This window comes from Balearica regulorum, chromosome 3 (assembly GCF_011004875.1).
Source record: "Balearica regulorum gibbericeps isolate bBalReg1 chromosome 3, bBalReg1.pri, whole genome shotgun sequence".
In the NCBI taxonomy this organism is placed as follows: domain Eukaryota; kingdom Metazoa; phylum Chordata; class Aves; order Gruiformes; family Gruidae; genus Balearica; species Balearica regulorum.
In genome coordinates this window covers 40,058,950-40,078,289 of record NC_046186.1, presented here as the reverse complement: position 1 = coordinate 40,078,289, position 19,340 = coordinate 40,058,950, and the positions used below count along the sequence as shown (strand labels likewise).

General features: G+C 40.1%; 1 protein-coding gene across 2 annotated transcripts; it reads left to right on the top strand.

The window, feature by feature from the left end:
* Positions 1–225: 225 nt before the first annotated feature.
* On the top strand, positions 226–19,039 carry CGA (glycoprotein hormones, alpha polypeptide). 2 transcript variants are annotated; one of them, XM_010302359.2, is made up of 4 exons: positions 226–366; positions 15,955–16,057; positions 17,047–17,231; positions 18,713–19,039. In XM_010302359.2, the coding sequence occupies exons 1-4, from the start codon at positions 334–336 to the stop codon at positions 18,788–18,790; spliced, it is 399 nt and encodes a 132-aa protein (XP_010300661.2). In that variant the 5' UTR covers positions 226–333; the 3' UTR covers positions 18,791–19,039. The 2 variants fall into 2 exon arrangements, with proteins under 2 accessions (XP_010300661.2, XP_075606168.1); XM_075750053.1 differs by having other exon boundaries at positions 15,951–16,057.
* Positions 19,040–19,340: the final 301 nt, after the last annotated feature.

Below are 19,340 nucleotides of genomic sequence, written 5' to 3'. Positions count from 1 at the left end.
AAGTTAGGTTGACAGATATAAAATGCTCTAAGTCCTTTATCCTCTCTTTTAAAAACAAGTATTACAGTTATATTTTTCTAGGGATTGAACCTTCCTTGCTTACTAATATTTCTTGATCATCAATGATTCAAACATTACTTCAGCTAGTAGTCTGAACATTCGTGGTGAAGTTCGTCACAGCCCACTAACTTAAACACCTCTAACATTTTTTTTTCCCCCCTAAGTATCATGGGATCAAGGGCTGGGCTCTCTAAGCTTGTACTTGACAATCCCGATACCATTCTGCAGTGTGTATGCTTAGTGTCAAAAAAATTGTTGTAATCAGCAAAGCATATGTGCTTATGTACACCCCTGCTCAGCCAACGTGTAAGTACATGATTAAATGCTTCTGAAATCACTGGGACTTGCTACATTACCAAAGTTAACGAGACTTCACACCAGTGGCTGCTCTGCAAACAACCGCAGACTGCTCAGTCGGGGGCCTAGTGTGATCCCCTGCCCTAAACTGTATTTGAATGTCTGCTTGCTGTTGGAAATTATCTCCCTCTCTGCATACTGTGATAGAAGGAGAGTGTGTTGATGGGAAAGGAGAGCAGAGGTGAGCGTAGTCACCGCTGGGTGTGGAGCACGTTGCGTGCCGAGGTGTTAAAGTAGGGTGTGTGCCAGCCTAGCCTCAAGGACCGAGTCTTGTCTTTGGCCTCGGGCAGATTGATCCGGTGAGCTCCACGCCGAGCAGGGAAGCACATGCAGAAGCACCTGAGCTCTGCTGGTCCCGAGTACAGGAGCAATACATTTGCACCGGGATATCTCTGTGACTCTGGTGACAGTAATTCAGATGTGGCAGCATGCTGCTGTGTCTCTACTTCTTTTGGGACCGAGCTGGTGTGTTCATACAGGGTCGTACTGCGCCGTGGATGTACTGGCGCCAGTTGGTGCCTGCAGGATGCCTCTAAATCCTGCCTTGATGCCCTCCTTGGCCTTTTTTAATTTGCTTTCAGAAGCTCAGTGTCTGTGAAAAGCTGTGGTGGTTGAAATAGGGAACAGATAGAGTAAATTTAGGCAGGCTGCTAGAAAGTGAGGCTTTGGTCTTTTGGGGCTTGCTGTGAATTTTATCTGGCCAAATGTAAGAATCTGCAGTGCAGCTGTAGATGCCTACCTCTGAGCTAGTTGTCTAGGTTCCTCTTATAACCAAGGAAAGTGGCCAGTGCATCTTGTCCTGAGGTAGTTGTCAAAAATAGGTCTAAAAATGCCTTTTTTTTTCTCTTTTGATTCTGCAGGAATCTAGACAGTCAGCTCAGGTGTCTGTATGGCATTGCAATTGCCTACGTTCGATCAGATAAATCTCAGGCTTATTCAGGTAAATATTGCAGAATATGTGTAGCCATACCCTCAAAGATACATTCCAAAAATGATAAATAATGAAAGTATCAGTTCATAACCATGGTTGCTTTTTCTCATTTCTCTTCCCCACTCTTTCATCTGCATTCAGTCTTATTTTGTTAGACTTTAATTTGCTAGACTGATGAATCACATTCTCCGTGGTTAGTATTTGCTCATTCCTCATTTGTAGATGGTACCGATTGCAACTTTGTATGCAGGATTTGGCTGAGTGGGAGGGTAAGCATGTGCATCGGGTTTAAACTTCTTGCAAATATTTTCTAGACCACCATCCAGATATCCTGTGACCCAGCAGTGGTTCGCAGGCAGCAGGATGGGTAACTCTAAAGTAAATTGGAGGCAGGCACAGAGGACTCTCTTGTATACCCCAGGAAACCACTCACTATGTTCCCTGTCCTGGTCGTTTGCACAGAGGAATTCTGTGATGTTTTGCTCTGAGGACTACTGATCATATGTGTGTCTATGAGTCCTAATTCATGATTTGCTTAAAAGAGCTTTTTAAAGCATACCACTATGCATATCAGGGCTGAAAAAGTTCCCAAGGGCATTGCTTCCTCTGTTTCACTGCACGTTAAAGCAATATCGGTGAAAGAGCTAAAGCAGACAGCTAGGAAACTGTTAAAACACAAAGACATTGGCACTGAGCTTTACTTTTCACTGTCAGAGCAAGCTGATTTCACACACGCGACCCTTTAAACCAATAAATCAATGGCAAACTCGTGACCTTATTTGCTGTAATGAATCAGTTGTATTGCCATGTTCTGCAGCATATCAATCAGCAGCAAATCTGGTTTCACTGGCCAGTGTGCTCTGCTGCTTCAATGCTACAGTGAAGCCCTGTTTAAAATAAAGAATGCCTGTTTAAGCTTGATAAGGCATATCAAATATTAACATTTGTTACCTACTGATACTTTACTTGGTAGTATTTGGTACTAGCCAATAGAACTATGAAACTTGTGCTATCTCTGAATTTCCCATCTAACATTTAGATATGGCATTTAAAATGTTTTTAAAAATACCAAAGCAACTCTAAAGAATATTCCCAGGAAAACAATACAGTCAGTTAATGAATGGTGGCTTTGAAATGTTTCTATTAGCTTGCTAGCCAAAAGCTTGAGCTGCCTTCTTGGAGTAGTGTGTAGTGCACTCCTGAGAAAGACATCAACATCCTGAAGCTGGAGCTTGCGGCACTTACCAGCATAGTTTTTCATCAGTCTCTGGGTATCTGCCTGTACCAAAGGCTTGAAACGCTGAAGGAGCTCAATACATATTTCTGTGAAATCGAAACGAGTACTGTTAAATGTGTTTTGTGTTAGGCTGTGGGCTTTGCTATCAGACTCTAGGTCTCTGTGAAGTTATCCCTCCCAGGAACAGCTTTGGGAAGGTGATTATGCTTCTGAAAGTCTGCTTATTATCATCACAGCAGCTGCACTTGCTGTACCATCCTTTAAAATGATGCAGTGCATTCCCCTCAGTATCAAGCAAGCAGAGTGTTGGTCTGTAATAGCTATACTGTCTAGGAGCCCTAGTCATGAATAAAAATAGTTTGAATAAAAGGATAGCCTTTGCTTCGGAGAATTTTCAAGCTAAATACCAAATAAGACAAGGACGACAAATGAGCACAGACAAAGGGAAAGAATCTAGGAGGCAATTAATAGAGAAGATCAATTCTCAACTTCCTCCCTTTCCTAACTTCCTGGATGGGCTGTAGGAAGTTACAGAGCACTTGGGAAACAGCACATACCTCAGTTTGTCTAAGTGTAAAAAAAAAAAAAAAAAGTATGATTGTATCCCTGGCATATTAGTCATAAAATGTCTGGATTCATCTGGTCATGTGTAGACATCTAAAATATGGATATGGCTATCTATCTAAGCCAGTTTTCTTGACTCCATCTGTAGCCAGTGGAGAAAAACAAGCAATTGTAAGGCATCACCCATTTAATTCCAAGAAGGGTGCTAAGATACACTAGGTGAACTGCACCCTGAAAATGCCCCTTTCCTCCCATTGACTGTAGAGGTAGCCAGAGTAACCAGTTTGGACATTGGCCAAGGGACTTCAGAGATCTAAAGTTGGGGGAATTTAATCCCACTATGGTATATTTTCTGTGCACTTGTGCAAAGGTAAAATATCAACAACCTGTACTTCTTGACAGCTTGTTATTGAAGCACACATAGAAGTTTGCATGAACAAAATAATTCCTGAGCATTGAAGCAGGGAGCGATCTTCTAAAGCATTTGCCACTGTATTTCTTATGTCTGGAAAGAGGACGCATACACCATCTAGACCATTTGAACTAGGAGATTTTATTTAGCCCTTTCTCAGCTCTTTCCTTTTGTAATCTAAGCTTAGCTTAAGAAATAGCCTGGACCACAAAATTGTATAAAATAGCAACTTCAAAATTTTTACTGGTTTTTGGACCTCCTTCCCTGCCCTCTCCCTCTCCCCAGATTTATAGCTTAGACCTTTACAGTCTACTTAGATAGACATTTAGCTTAAATTTGAGACGTTACTATGATTCATTGCTGGCCCTCTGAGGACAGCCGTGTAATGTTGCTGGCAGCAAACGGCTACAGTTCTGCCTCTTGAGAGTGGCTACATTTCAATGACGTGAGAAATAAACTCTCAATATCCAGCCTTCAAAGTACCATAAGATATATGTTGAAGTGTTATTATGTAAATATAAGCCCTTTTTATTTCTGAAAGGTAACTGTATGGAGGTGGGCGATATTGGCCTGCTTTACTTTCCAATATGGCATTAATTATAACCACACTGGTCCATTTTCCATGCGCTGAGTCACATTGATAACCAAATACCACATATAATTCCCTTCATTTGTTTCTCTGAAAGTCTCTCACAAATATGAAACATATGCTACGCACAGTTCCTCCAGAGGGGCAGGTGGTGGCTGCAGGTGAAGGGGTTGCTTGGATGTGCTGATCAGAAGAGACCACTGTGAGTATGGCAACTGACCTGCTGCATTATGTAGAGCTAGAACCTCATCAGGAAATTTTGGTGAAGCCCAGAACATCACCAGTTTGAGATCTGACGTTTTCAGAAAAAAGCCCAGGTGGGTGGAACAGGAGGAGTTTGGAGGAATTAATTTACTCCTCCAAACCCAGTACAAGATGGAGAGTTCTCTGGGGTAGGGGACCATCTCTGCTTGGTCTCAGTGTGGGTTTCTTGGGTGCTGCTGCAATACGGATCGTAAGTCCAGTGAATTTTTTATTCAGCTGAATGACTTGGCAGCCAGGTTTCTCTGTGCAGTGACAGTAGAGAGGGTAACAGCAACCTGGTTACAAGCCTCCTGGTAATGTGATAGAAATAAGCTGTTTTCTTCAGAATCTGTTCTCCAGCTACATTTCTATGATGTCAGTGCTTTTTCTTTTTTTTTCTTTTTTTTTTTTTTATCAGCACTGTAGGCTACTTGCTTGCTGTGATTTGATCAGAATTTGATGAACTTCAGTGTTTTTTTCTGCTTTCATTTGTAAAAATTAAGAAATACAGTTCTATGAAATGTGAAAGCAATTTATAATAGAAATTTCTACTAATAGAAGAGGTGATACAGCGAGCACATGAAAGTGTTCAGATTTGGGGCTAGAGAAAGATAATAGCTAATTGCCTGAACAATTATTTCTCTATTAGATAATAAGAGTTGCTGAAATTGCTAGTTGTATAAATGAGACATCCTGCATTATTGATCAGGCTTCTTTGTTTTTGCCTGCATTAGAAGTATACATTTCACTTTTACATGGCTATTTATCAGATCTAAACCTGACATGCAATGATCCATTCATATGGTAATTTTTTTCCCCATGAAAAAAGCTAAATACTGAAATATGTTTAAAGTAAGGCTGCATTATCTCTCTCTCGTGGTCTATCTACCCTTACAGTGCAGGAACATATTCACTGACATAATCAGTTTGATCAGTAGTCTATCTAGTCTAGTCTGTTTTACCTCTGCCTGATAATAAGAACTTGATGTTTCAGGAGACTAATAAACCTGGTTACTTCAACTGAGCAACATTATACTTAACAGGAAAAGTCCTTCCTGACCTTCTGAGCTGGTTTAGTCATTATATGAGGTGTAGTTACTTTTATTAATTGAAAGTAGAGAAAAGTAATATTGAAATACAATCTCTAAAGCCCTTGAGGTCAAACCTACACATTAATGACATTTTGTTTGCTGTTCCACAATGCTGTGACAGTTGTAATATTATCTATTCTAATTTTGCTCAAAGAAATTGGATTTCAAACAAACCTATTCCAAAAAGAAGCATGAAAACAGAGCTAAACAGAGGCCATCATCCTGTTAGTACCATAAATTGTCTGATAACATGCCATGATTAAACATTTTGACCTTGACAAGTTACAGTTAAAAAAGGGAAAAAAGTGTATGTATTCATTATAATCTTACTATTTTTCTTCAGAGGCACATTATTTACTTAGCTTTGGTGAAATAATGATTATTGCACATATTTCTGAAGTGCCATCATCTGTAATATTAATTCCTTTAAAAAGTAAACAAACAAAAAAGATGTTTTAGTGAACCCTCTTTACACTATGGTTTTAGCATAAGAGAGGCTTTGCAGTCAATTATTTATGCGCAATAAGTACCGAAAGCCTTATTATCTCAGAATAATCAATGTTTGGCTGAAGCTTGAGAACAGTAATAGCTAATCTTAAAAGTCCTGATCCAGCATCATTTGAAATAATGGCAGGACTCCCATTGATTTCAAGCGAAGGGGGATGAGGCCAAAAAGTATTGCTTTGGGAGATAATTTTAGGTAATCAGTTGAAAACATCTGTAAAAGAACAGAAAACTTGACTTTCACTCTCCGCATAATACGGTATGAAATATTTCAGCAGACTTGACTTCAAGATGGTGTATGTCTGTATTTTCTGTTGCTTTGGGGAGCCTTGTTTAAGTGTGGATCTACTGAGCTGGTATTACTGTCTCTGGGAATAGATGGATGGCAACTGTGAAGGAGTAGGGAGACTCAGTGAAATATTGAAATACCTGCATATCTTTTTTGTTTAATACTCAAATTACTTCTTTCTTCCTCAACTCCCCAGCATTTTTTTCTCTCCAGCATATGCTCTCACTCATTCTGGTGGGGCCTTTCATTGTTATCTCTCTTCAGCAACTCTGATAATTTATTTGCGTCAGTGCAGAGCAGTTTGTGGTATGTGGGAGCCTCTCTCCCCCTGGGACGCCTGGAAGATAACATGAGAAATGAAGGAAGTGACACCCAAAATGCAAGAGATAGTACCAGTGCTTCAGGATGCCTTTTGATGTAGGGTCTGGTGCAGGCTTGGACTTGTGGGTGCTGTGTCAGCTTGTAGGGCAGGGCTGGACAAAGAAGCCAAGGAGGTATTCAAAGATTGCAAGGGAGAAGGAAAAAGGAGTTTCTGGCATTTGCTGAGCCATTCCATTCTCAGATGGGGGGGCTGCGGTTTTCTGAGTTTGCATGAATGATGAAGGGTGGATTTTGGAGGAAGTTCTGAAATGTGATTTAATTATTATTAAAAAAAAAATAATCCCACAGAACTCAACCTCCTTGTCCATCCAAGCCAAAAATGCTGTCAGAACATAGTTTTAAAGGTTGTTTCTTCTCATTTGCTTATCTACAAGGAATAGGAAAACCAAGAAAGAAGGGAGGAATGGTTCTGATGAATGCAGCAGTGATTAAAAAAAAAAAAAAGTAGATGTGCTCTGTACTATATTTTCTGCTGGGGTAAGGTATAGCAAACCTTATTAAAAGTGGGTAGATTCTGTTTAATAGTGCTAATCTGTGACCACGCTTGGGGTGTGTCTGTCTGTTTAGTGATTAAGTGAAGTTATTTTTGAATAGAACAGTTTATTTTCTGAAGCATAGGAGCCCTTTTCCCTTCTTTTACTGACAGTGCTGGGGGATGCCCAGAACTGTCAGTGCTGAGTGGCAAAGTAGAAGAGCTTTCCTCTAGCAAGGAAGAGGCAGCATCAGGAAGCAGCCTGTAGATAAGCAGATATCACTAAGTAGGGAAGTAGGACAGATACCCTGAGACAGCATCTGGCGGAGCAAGGGAAGAGACATGAACTCTCCTTTCCAGAGAAAGCCAGAGAAGGAGCTCCTACAAAAGAGCCAAAAGTTCTGAAACTCCGAATAATATTTAGGTGCTGAACTCACACTGATTTCAGTCGTAACAAGTGCTATATTTAGTTTTACTTATGTTCTTTAATAGGGTCGCAGACCAATTTAGGAACATAGTGGCTTCAAAGAAACTTCAAAATTTTAGCAGTTTGTTGCCTTTTTCCACCTCAGAATGGCTTTTTCAGCTCCTTCAAATAGGAAACAAAATAGTGATCTTGGCAAAACGTATTCGATGGTCCAGTTTGGTGTATATATTTACCTATCTTTTCATCCATATACTTACATAGAGCATAAAATCATAACATCAGAGTGTAGCAAAAACCTGTGAGAGTATTGCTAAGAGATTTAAGAATACTCTGTTTAATAAACTAGAGGGTTTTTTTCCCCCTCTAAACCATTGAGCCACATTCTCTCATTTCTCATTCAGTCACACATTAAGACAGATTTGACCAAGTATTTTTAGTTGGAGATTTGGAGCGGCTAAAGTAAGAAATCCTCTTAATAAAAATGGGAGCTTTTTTTAAACTATCTTTTATACCAGTGTAATTCCATTGACTTCACAAGATTTATTCCTAATACATTCTGATAGGAAAAGAGTACCAGGTTGTGGGCACTTTTATTTTTCTTTTATGCTCTTTGGGTAACATTGTCACTGTGCTTGAGTCCTTCTTATGAAAGAACTATTTTCTATAGCATTTCCTTTTTACTAGTTGATGACATGCTACAATACATAGGTAAATAAGTACCAAATATGAATATACAATACAATCATTACTTATTTTCCTGATGATGAAGATAGTTTTCTGTTTTTTGTGAAGCATCACAAGTCATTCTGGGTTTCTCGTAGGACTGGGAAAGCTGGGGTGAGTATGAAATGGGCAGGACAGAGCCAAGTCAGAAGCACTCTATAAACTTCAGCAATTTTCATCAATTTTGTTTTGAATGACAAGAAATGTTAAGCTTCTGTCTTCCAGAGGAATATTTTTCAGCAAACTATGTTTACCAATATCTTTCAAATTTCAACCTTATACTTTTGTTATTAAATGAAGCAAGATTGTAGGGAGAGAGACTTCTTTTATTTATCTTTTATTAGACCGGCTCATATTGTTGGATAAAAACCAGACAAGCTTCCAGGTGCAGAAATCCATCTTCAGTTTTGAAACAGAAGCCAATTTCAAGCCAAGTGTAGGCTGGGGACAATTGGTTTGAGTTTAACTTTGTTACAGTGATTAGTTGAACAAATAGAAGAGAAAAAGGTGTCCGACACCTTGAAGCAGATGAGGATGTTAGTGAAGGCAGAGGTGATAAGGTCTGAGAGTGCTGCTGTTATTAAAAAGAGAGTCAAGACAAGGGACAAGAAAACTGAATGACAGAAATCTGGACAGGTACGATTCATCAAATCCAACTATACAATAAGCATTTTGAAAGAGACTAATTGAATTGCCAATCAAAGGCTCATTTTCATAAGAACATGAGAAGCTATAGGGGTCTTTTTCAATATTACATCTCCAACAGTGAGTGACAAAAAGTAGGTGCTTAAAAAGTAATTTAAGCCTTTGGATGTTCAGGAGTTTCTTAAAGCTATGGTATATTTGTGAATCTCTAAGGGTAGGACAGTGAGCAGTCCGAGTGAGTTACCCTGGGCTCTCAATGGTGAAAAATACGTTCACTGGAAAAGTGACTTAATCTTGTATTGAAATAGATGTTTAGGGCTATTTCTCTTTATTGGCTATAAAGGCAGCCTAGAGCGAGTAACTCAGGTTTAGGCAGTTAACTTCTGAAGTGAACTTCTGACATCTGAAGTGAATCTCCCTCAAGTCTCCAGGACTTAAAAACATGATAGGGTTGCAGGAATGGCCTTGAGCACTGACCCAGGACTGTCTGCATTGCCAGGGGCTGTTGCCGGTTTGGATGTGCGCCTCCTCTTTGGGAAGGGGAAGGGAAGAGTTGAGCGAATGCAAGTCCTGCTGTGCAGCTTGGCCTCTGTGCCAGAAGGCAGACCGGGACCTGTCTTATTTAGCCAGCATCAACACAGACTTGGTCACTTAATATTGAGGACTTACAAGCCCCTAAACCTTAAAAATCTGCACTGTGGTGCAGTTTTCAGAAGGGCCTCCATTGCATTAGCTTTACTCTAAAAACAAGATGAGATCTTACCAGAAATCTTATCTTTATAAAAGTAATCCTTCTATATTTATCCATGCATTCATTCTCTAGGCATTAAATTCAAATGGAGGTTATTCTTTTAAATGTTTGTATAGATCTCTGTTGCTCTTTATTTTCTTATTCTTTGCTAAAACAATGCCATTGCTGTAGAAGTGTTTTATGTTTGGTTTTGGTTTGTTGGGTTTTTTTCTTTTTAATATTATTCTCCAGTTTAATTTAATTCCAGAAGCATTAGGAAACCTTAGTAACTTTTCCTTTTTAAAAATCAGATTCTGTTCAGTGAAAACTGCAGCAAATGACTGGATGCTCGATATTTGAGTTCCCCAGGAAACTCATACAGCACTGAGTTTGTGCTCGCAAGCTGACCTTTCTTTCATTATATAAGAAAAATATAATCTTTATGAAAGTCAAGTTGAAGATAAGATCAGCATGGTGGGCTGGTAATTACATAAAGTAATGTTCAGTCATTAGATAAAATGTACAGTTGATCCTATGGCTTAGATGTGGGCGAGAAATATGATCTAGCTTTACTTCTATAAAAGAAAGATGCAACTTTTTCATACATCAGTTTCGGGAACGTACATCCAAGCATCGAGGACAGCTCACCTTCAAACACCATCCTGCAGCTTCTCAGCTGTCTGATTTATTTTTGTAGAACAAAGGAGGTAATATATTTTTACTTTTTTTTTTTACTGTTAGAGAGGAAAAATTACATATTTTTGGCAATTCTCTTTCTCCTCTCTTCAAATGCTTTCTTCTCTTTCCATTCTGTCAAAGTTTTTGCTTTGAAAATTAATTTAAAGGTTGCTTTGGAACTCAAATATCAGTTCTTGGGGTTAAACTAGCTTTGGAAGTAAGAGAAAACAAGGTTCTAGAATTTTATTACAGCTAAATGTTGATATTTTGTGATTTGTGATTGGGTCTGGTAATTCCTCATCAGTAATTTTGTGTTTTTCTCCTGGTGAATGGTGGTGCTGTCAAAATCAAATGTTACACAACCTGTGGTACTAACACATCTTTTAGAGTCTTTAAATTGCCAGTCACAATTAAATATCTTAAGCTTAAGAGAAGGGAAAAAAAATGTTAGTGAAGATTTCTCAGTTTTCAATGTTCTGCTCGCAGGTTACTTTACTTTATACATGCCACTGGGCTGCAAGTGAAGCCCTGGCAATTGTAGTTCATCATTGCTGTGACACAGTCGTACCTCGTGGCCAAGCATTCCAGAAAGAAATGAACATAATGTGCAAAGTGTTTAACTGCTGTCACCCTATGAAAAAGTATAGAGGGATGTCCCAAATTGTTGCTGAAAACATTAGGTTATTTCATACAATCGGTAAGAAGGATGCCTGTTGAACAGAGCTTGCTTGCGTGTCTGGGCCAGGACATAGACCACAGAGTTAGACGAGGGATTCTGATGAATGTAAAGGCATCCACAGAGTCCCCCACATACCTGAACAGAAGACCTCTTTAAAAATACAGATGATCGCCTGTCTTTGTAATTGATAATCTGATTGATAACATATTTACAGCATAAGACAGGATACTGTAAATAATAAGGTGGGACTTTAACTTCTGGGGAAGACTTAAAATTACCATCTTTCCAAAGAGCCACTGAAATTCATGCATTATATAGTGTTCCAATACCTTAAGAAAGATAATATTTAATAGAGCAAAATATTCCTCTGATTTGAATTGATGGTGAGATGAAATGAGTGGTGTAGACACTAGTGGTTTAGCAGCATGGGCACAGTCAGAAAGCCAAGACAGACGGTCAGGCAAAATGGCTGTCACATTGGAAGAGTACAGAACATCACATCTGGGTTTTATTGGCAGGTATCTTTGGTGTTTTTGGTATGAGCCTGACAGTCTGACTCAATAGAGGAAGTGTAAAACGGCAATTTCAATTCCCCTTTTGGTTAATGTAATTTAAACAACTTCCCTCTGGGATTGCCTCAAACCCTTATAATGTACCAAATCATAGCATTATGTGTTCTTAGAAAAATTAGGATATGCCTTCAGCAAAGAGCATGAAATCAGGAAATAATCTGCCAAGGGTTGTGGTGTTATTCCTGTGGCTGGCATCTTATTAGAGCCATTGGAGCATCCGGGCTATCAAAAGGCTCAGGATGATGTGGAAACAGGTCGTTTGGAAAAGTCTGTCTGTCTTGTGTTGGTGCATGAGCCACTCCAGCCGGCTCCTCGCGCTCAGGGGAATTCCCCCTTGGATGGAGCAGTGCTTGACATTAAACTATGGAATTGTGTCCCAGTGCAGGCAAATCTGCCAGCAGTCACACCCTCTCCATGGGGCTGGAAAGAGCATATACAGTAAATAACCTTAAAAGAGCATATACAGTAAATAACCTTAAAAAAAAGTTTTATTTGCTCGAGAGGGGGGACCCATCCAATTTATTCAGTGTGACTCCATAGATAACGGCTGAGCTTGGTTCAGTTCCCAAAATGTTCAGCAGGAATATAGGAGGCTGTGGATCTAAACGGTGCAAAGGACCACCTTTTTCCTGTGGACAGAGGTTACCCTTGTTGAGGGAACAGGACAGAGAGAGCTGGCAGCTGCTTCTCAGAAACCTGAGAGCCGTGTTCAACACTTCCATGGGCAGGTGGGAGGGAGGAGGCGAAGTTACTTGTACCCAGCACCCAACCCTTGCCACCCATTAATTGCAACCTCTTTGGCCTCTTAGTCATTCAGTTTAGCTGGGCTTCAGATCAGTCTCTTACCTCTAGTTTTTGCTGTCTTAATTAGAAAGAAGCTTGTTTCCACTTTTGTGCCTTCATTCGTTGCATTGGACAGCATCACGTATCTGTCTTGCTTATAAACTTTGTTTATTTCCACTTTGCTAACCCCAGTCAGGCAAGGGCCATGGTCTTGTCATCCTGCCTTTGGTCTCAGTGTCATCTGCCTGGGTGTGATCTTTTTCTGATTGTTGGAAGGGTGGAGCTCTCTTTGTTTCCTGGTTTCAAAGCTACCTTGTAGGGCCTGTGCTCTGCTGCCATCTGAACTGCTACCTTTGATGACTCTTTTGTACATCTGTTTAATCAATGAACCAAGACCTGCTGACCTGTGCGTAGCAGCCTCACACCCCCATATATCTCTGGGAATTTATGCAGTGATGGAGCATCCCTCTGCTAATCCAAACTCTCTTTGCACACATCCCAGTGCTCCAGGTTCAGTCTCAGATAATGAAACCAGGCGAGTGGCTTCCCTCCTTGGACCACCTCAGGTTTGCCTTTCCTTCCAGATGTGAGCAGGCATTTTCTGAATGTTTGCATCATTGGGGCAGTCCTTGCAGCGATTCTGCTGGGTAGGTGCAAAATCTGCAAAGAAATGTTTCCATTATGTGAAAGAGATCTTTGTTTAATTATACTTGATTTTCTAATCTTTCCTGGTTAGGGTTGGCAGTGCCTTTTCTGATCAGTAGAGCATGCTTAAATAACCTCTACACCAAATCTCAAGATCAATTTCATTGTTGCTGGCATTATATCATATATATGAAAATATATTTTCATTGCCACCTCATTTTTAGAAATATTTGGGGCCACAATTTGATCTGTCCCTGGAGAATATTTGTCATGGAGTAGCAGCATTGACTAGTGTATTTGGAAGGAGAGAAACTCTTAAGTGGTTAAGGATTCAATGTTGAATGCTTTTTTTTTTTTTTTTTTTTTTTTTTTTTGCTTGCTAAGCACAGTAGCTTTCAGTATCTAACATGTATATAGCAGTGTTGTCAGCTTGGGGCCTTATCCTGCACATCAGTCATTAGCACATCATGCTCTTGTGTGACAGTTTGAGTCTTTTAAAGTCAAGGGATCAGGTGGCACAGAAGAAACTGTTCAAAAGGTCCAGTTGCAAGAGTCTGGAGGTGCAGTCAGCGCTGCAGTTCAGGCACAGCCCAAACAAGTTGTGGGTTAGCTCCACGCATGGCCCGGGGGACGACTGCAGAGGTGGAGAGATCTGCATGATCAGATAACCTGCCTTTCTGAGACGGCAGGTAAATAGTTTGGTGATTAGGAGCTGCTGGATGGTGCCTGGGGTGCTTGGCTGAAGCCAGTCAGGAACAACTGGGACCAGTGAACCAGTGAACGCTTTGACACAGCCAAAGACCATCTCCTCGGGGTGAAGGTGAGCAGTGCTCAGCCCAGAATCCCTCACAGGATAATCTGCAAGGGTGGGGAAAGTCCCCCTGTTAAAATATGCTGCGTCTCAGCAATAAAATGACCCTGAAACTCAGTCCTCCAAGGCAAGGCTGTCCCCGGCCAGCCAGGTTGGGCGAAGGAGTGCTGCTGTGTCTGTCACCCGCATGGGCTGCCCCAGTTTGGGAATTTAATTCTTCAGCATCCTTTATATGGCTCGTTTCTCCATGGACCCAATTACTTCACCATGGGATATAAGTAATTCCTGTTCATTTCTAAAGCAAGAGCTCAGGTCTATGCTTTGGAAGAAAATAATTTTTAAGGGGGAAATTCTCTTCTCTGAGTGAGAGAAATCCAAGGTGAATCCAAGATTTTTTAAAGTAGCATTAGTTGACCAGATGTTTATAACATGAAGATATGAAAAAGCATGTGGCATCTTTAGCCTAACTCAGATCCTGCGTGACTTTCCCGTATGGGAGGTCCTCCCAGGCCACGCCACAGGCACATAGGAGTTCTCTGGCTCAAAATAAACAGCAGTTTCTTATGATCAGTTTATGACCAGTTTTTTGTCTCTGACCAGGCAGGTACAAAATGCTTCAGAATAATTTTAAAGGTTCTATGGTCGTTACCAAAAAGCATCCTGCTGATCTGCATGTAGCCCTTACTTAGTACATCTGATGTTTGGATAAGGAGAGAACTGAGGTTTTCTGTGTGTGTCCCTCTCCCACCATGAAATCTTATTGTAAATAATAATGAAAAAAAGTAATTTTTTTTTTTTAAATCAAGCGGAGAATTTGGGATGATATTCATACAGTTGTGACTTTTATATTCTGCATCTTTAATGTTATGGTTCCCCCAGTTATTCATATCAGAGATATGCATTACCCTGTGGTATAGATTTGATCTGGATCAAATATAACCACACAACTGCATTTCTGTTGAATTACCCAGAGAACATGTGATATGCTATTTATGGCCACTTCATCTCGTGTGCTAGCTGTAGAAGGACAGCTGTGCAGTGCCACATGTAACCTTCTTGCACAAAATTAATCTGTTGAAAGGATTTTTAAAAGTTTGAGCCGACCAGGGTTTGTTTCTGCCAAACCAGCTTTCTATTACTCAAAACCCAAAAGCCAAGTTGCTGCATCAGTAAAACGAAGCTTAAAAGAAATCTTGGACCAGAAGGTTGCAGCAATGCTGAGCTTCCTGGGACTCCCCTGACCCTGCACGATGCAGGTGGCCCTGGGGCTGTTTCAAGCCCTCCTGAGTTCTCACTCAGCACCACGTCTCCTTGCGCGCTCTGGAGCACAGCATGTAGTAGTGCCTCTCTAATTACATACATCGGAGGAGTTTTCTCCCACTGAGGGACAGGACTGTGAAAATCTGTTTGTGGGGACTTTGGCACGAAAGAAGCCATAGAATCATAGAGTCATTTAGGTTGGAAAAGACCTTTAAGATCATCAAGTCGAACTGTTAACCTAGCACTGCCAATTCCACCAATAAACCACATCCCTGAGCACCACATCTATGCATCTTTTAAATACCTCCAGGGATGGTGACTCAACTACTTCCCTGGGCAGCCTGTTCCAGTACTTGATAACTCTTTCAGTGAAGAAATTTTTCCTAATATCCAGTCTAAACCTCTCCTGGTGCAACTTGAGGCTGTTTCAGTGTGTGGACAAATGATGTGACCCTTGGTTCAGGAAATTACATCCTGATGTGAAATTATTTTCCCTGAAATTAGTGTTTCCATATCCCAGATTCTGCAGATTCTTTCATCTTCTCCATAAGCATTTGCTGGCTTTATCTAGTCTACCATAAATATTAGACAGTTAATGACATTTGAAGTTTATGTGCCGTGGCTTATGTTAATATTCAGGAAAAAAAATTAAAGGCCAGAAAGAAAAACACATTTTTGTTATTGTGATAAAGTCAATTTTCTGAGCCTATAAAATGCACATCAGTACACTGCACTTTCAGTTTCTGATCCCAGTTCTAAATTGTCTCCGCTATTTGCACTGAATGCTGTATCAGTGTGTAGCCTAGATACTGGCACTGGACCCAATGCAAAACTGTCCTTTAAAAATGTGTGTGTTTGTATTTCCAGACAGATCATGGATTGCTACGGGAAGTATGCAGCTGTCACTTTGACCGTTTTGTCTGTATTTCTGCATCTTCTTCATGCTTTCCCAGAAGGAGAGTTTCTCATGCAGGGTAAGCTGCTTTCAGCGTTCAGAAATAGGGCAATTGTTCGTAAAGAGTATTAATTAAACTTTCACGTTTTATAAATGTGGTCATAAATCTTATCATTCCATTGCATTTATTGACACTGAGATATGAAGGTGTAATAAATCAAGATAATTTTGCTATGAGTATACTTCCTATTTCTTCTCTAAACTTGATTTCTTCAGGTAAAGAGTCTCCCAGATGACCATGTCCTCATGTTGACGTGGGTGATCTCAATCCTTGAAACATTATTAAATAGGAACATTTTGTTTTCTTGTACTCCTGAGATCTAAATGGCAGCATAACATCAGGAAAAGCAGAACCATAGCTTCTTCTCATAATATGCAGAATATTTTTCCTCTGTAGATCCTAGAATATAGGATGTTGGTGGTGTAGCATTCTACGAAAGAGGCATATGAGGAAGATTTTAGAGGTGTTTTGGAGGTTGGGGGGTTTTTTTATTCAGCCTCAAACTGAATATGGAAAAATGCGAGCCACAAAACTCTTGGGATCACTAGGCATTTTTAAAACTCTTGATAACGGAGTCTTGCCTGAAAACAGGCAATGCCTAAGAAGCACTACAAATCCTGCTGATGCTATTTAAATATATTTAACTATATTTAATTATATTTAACTATAGCTAGTAGGGAGTTTTCTAGGGACAGCTAGTGTAGTAGGCGTACAAAAAACCCTCCACAAATGTCAGCAAAATTAAGTTAGAAAACCAGAAAAGATACAGTAATGCTTGTGCCTTACCTAGAAGGCCACACACTCTAGTTTTACAGCCGGTGCATGTTGCAGAGGTGAAGGACCCTAAAGAGGGGAGCTTCGGTGCCTGCGCTTTTCTCTTCTGCATATGTTGAGCAGCAGAATGCAGCTGGTGCTTCCTCTCACTGCCCGCACTTTCCCTTTCTTTTTGAAAATGAAAATACAGCTGGGGACCAAGTAAAAGTGTCTTCCTTATATTTTTATGGCAGGTTGTCCAGAGTGCAAGCTAGGGGAGAACAGATTCTTTTCTAAGCCAGGAGCACCCATTTACCAGTGTACCGGGTGCTGTTTCTCCCGGGCCTATCCCACTCCAATGAGGTCCAAGAAGACCATGCTTGTCCCAAAGAACATTACATCAGAAGCAACGTGCTGCGTAGCGAAGGCTTTTACCAAGGTGAGGCTGTGAATGAGACCCATTTAAGCTTGTTTTAGGATGCAATGTTTACCCAAACCAGTGAATAGAAAAGGATATGTTTTTGCTGGAGGACATTGGAGAGCTATTTGAGGGAAACATCCTTGCCATTTATATCCTTCGAGCTTGGGTTCTTTCTTTTTTCTAAAGAGGAAATTAAAGTGTCAACCAGTACCGAGTCTGATATTCAGTTGGGATGTGAAATTGATGCAGTGTCACTGACTTAAGTGAAACTACTTTGATTTGTGACACCTGAAGTTCTGGTGGTGAACTTGTTGTCCCCTTGTTTTTAACTCTTCTGGATGTGCACCCTCCCCTTAAATGCTATGCAGTGTGTATTAGATTTTATTTAGTCATTTTCCTTGTGTCTTTCCTGCATAGGCAGGAGTTCTCTGGGAAGGTGGCTGGTCAATGCTATCAATTACTTATATGGGAATGAGGGACCTAAACCATTTGTGCTCGTTAGATTAATTGAGTTTGTGTTTACTTTTAATAGTATAACCAAGAGGGAACTGTAGATGTGTGCAACTACTTTGAGCATTTAATACTCTCATCTTGGAAGGTTCTTTTAAAGAGAGAGTCTGCTAAAGCTAATTATTTTGGGAGTGATCCAGCTCCAGGTGAAGAAACCTTAAATTTGATGTAAGAAATGGTGAGCTAGTTGAAACAAGCTAAGGTGTCTATCCTCTAATGATCTGAATGAGATTCATTGAGTGTGTTGACTAGAGGCTCAGTTCAGTTACCCACTCACAGATTTGGTGCCATTTGAAATATCTTGGGGTACTCAAGACATCTGTGTATGGCTGGCAGACACAGGACCCATAAAAGACCTTCTAGAGTGGCACCCGGCGGTTGGTGGGATTCCCTGTGACACCTCAAATGGCAGTTGATGGCTCTGCCATTGAACAGCTGAACAGGGCGCTGGGTTTCCACTGGCTGTGATGAGAGCTCAGATACCTGGCTTACCTATAGGCACCTACAGCTGAACCTGCCTGAATCCTGGCTCTTCGTCTGAGTAGAGCATAGATCTTTTTCTTCACCACTGACATTATACTTGCCCTGAGGCAGCAACTAGAATTTGGTTGAGATTAAAACCAAAAATGATTCATTGTGTTTGTGGTCTCTGTTTTTATAATTCCCATATGAAAAATTCTAAGGACACTTCCTGATTTTTCATAGATTGGTTACTTGACACTTTTTGAAAATTAAACACTTTAAGAAGTGCCAAATTAAGGACACCAAGCTATGTCACTATTGAAAACCTTCTCTTTGCATCTCTGAAAGCCACTGATGATGCAGCTTCACAGGTTGGTGTTCAGAGGCCATTTTAGTACATGTACCCCAAAGAACCTATGTACCTTGTGGTTAAGAAAAAGGCTTCAGACATCTTTTACTTGAGAATGCTGTTTTTACTGTCTAGCTAATCCTAATTATTTGTTATGTGTGTGTTTTCTTTTTTTAAGATTACCCTTAAGGACAATGTGAAGATAGAGAACCATACAGATTGTCACTGCAGTACCTGCTACTATCATAAATCCTGAAGCCTGTCCCTTTGTTAATGATCAAGGACAACGGTGAATGGAATATTTGTTTTTCAGCTTTTATAGCACCACTGTGTAAAATCTTATGTTTTCTGGTCAAGACACTGGGTAGACTTTTGAATAAGATGGATAGCTGTTTTTTTTTCCTCTTTGCTTCTTCATGCATTTAAGTAAGCTTAATTATTTCCATTAGGGATAAAATACAGCACTTGCATGACAACCAAAGGCTTGATCTATTTTTAAAATAAACTGTCAGTTAAATCATCAATGTTTCTTGAGGAAAAATGATGATTTAATAGCTTAAAACAACAACAACAACAAAGATTCTGCTGCAGTTAATTTCTTTCTTTCTTTTTTTTTTTTTTTTGTGGGAAAGGGAGGGAAAGAGGAAGGGAGGGATGGGAAAGTGGACAGAAAAAGAAGCAATAATTTCCCCTTATTCATTTAGTGATTAGAAGTTTTTGAAGACTCAACATTTTGTTTCTCCTGTTTCTTGTCCGTTTTTTCTTTACCTTGTGGGCAGGAAGTTTAACAGTGTATCATCTATGTG

Coding starts and splice junctions, on each gene's coding strand:
- CGA (XM_010302359.2), top strand. CDS start 334: ATGTGCTTATGTACACCCCTGCTCAGCCAACGT. Junction 367..15,954: donor CACCCCTGCTCAGCCAACGT/GTAAGTACATGA, acceptor ATTTCCAGACAG/ATCATGGATTGCTACGGGAA. Junction 16,058..17,046: donor AGGAGAGTTTCTCATGCAGG/GTAAGCTGCTTT, acceptor TTTTTATGGCAG/GTTGTCCAGAGTGCAAGCTA.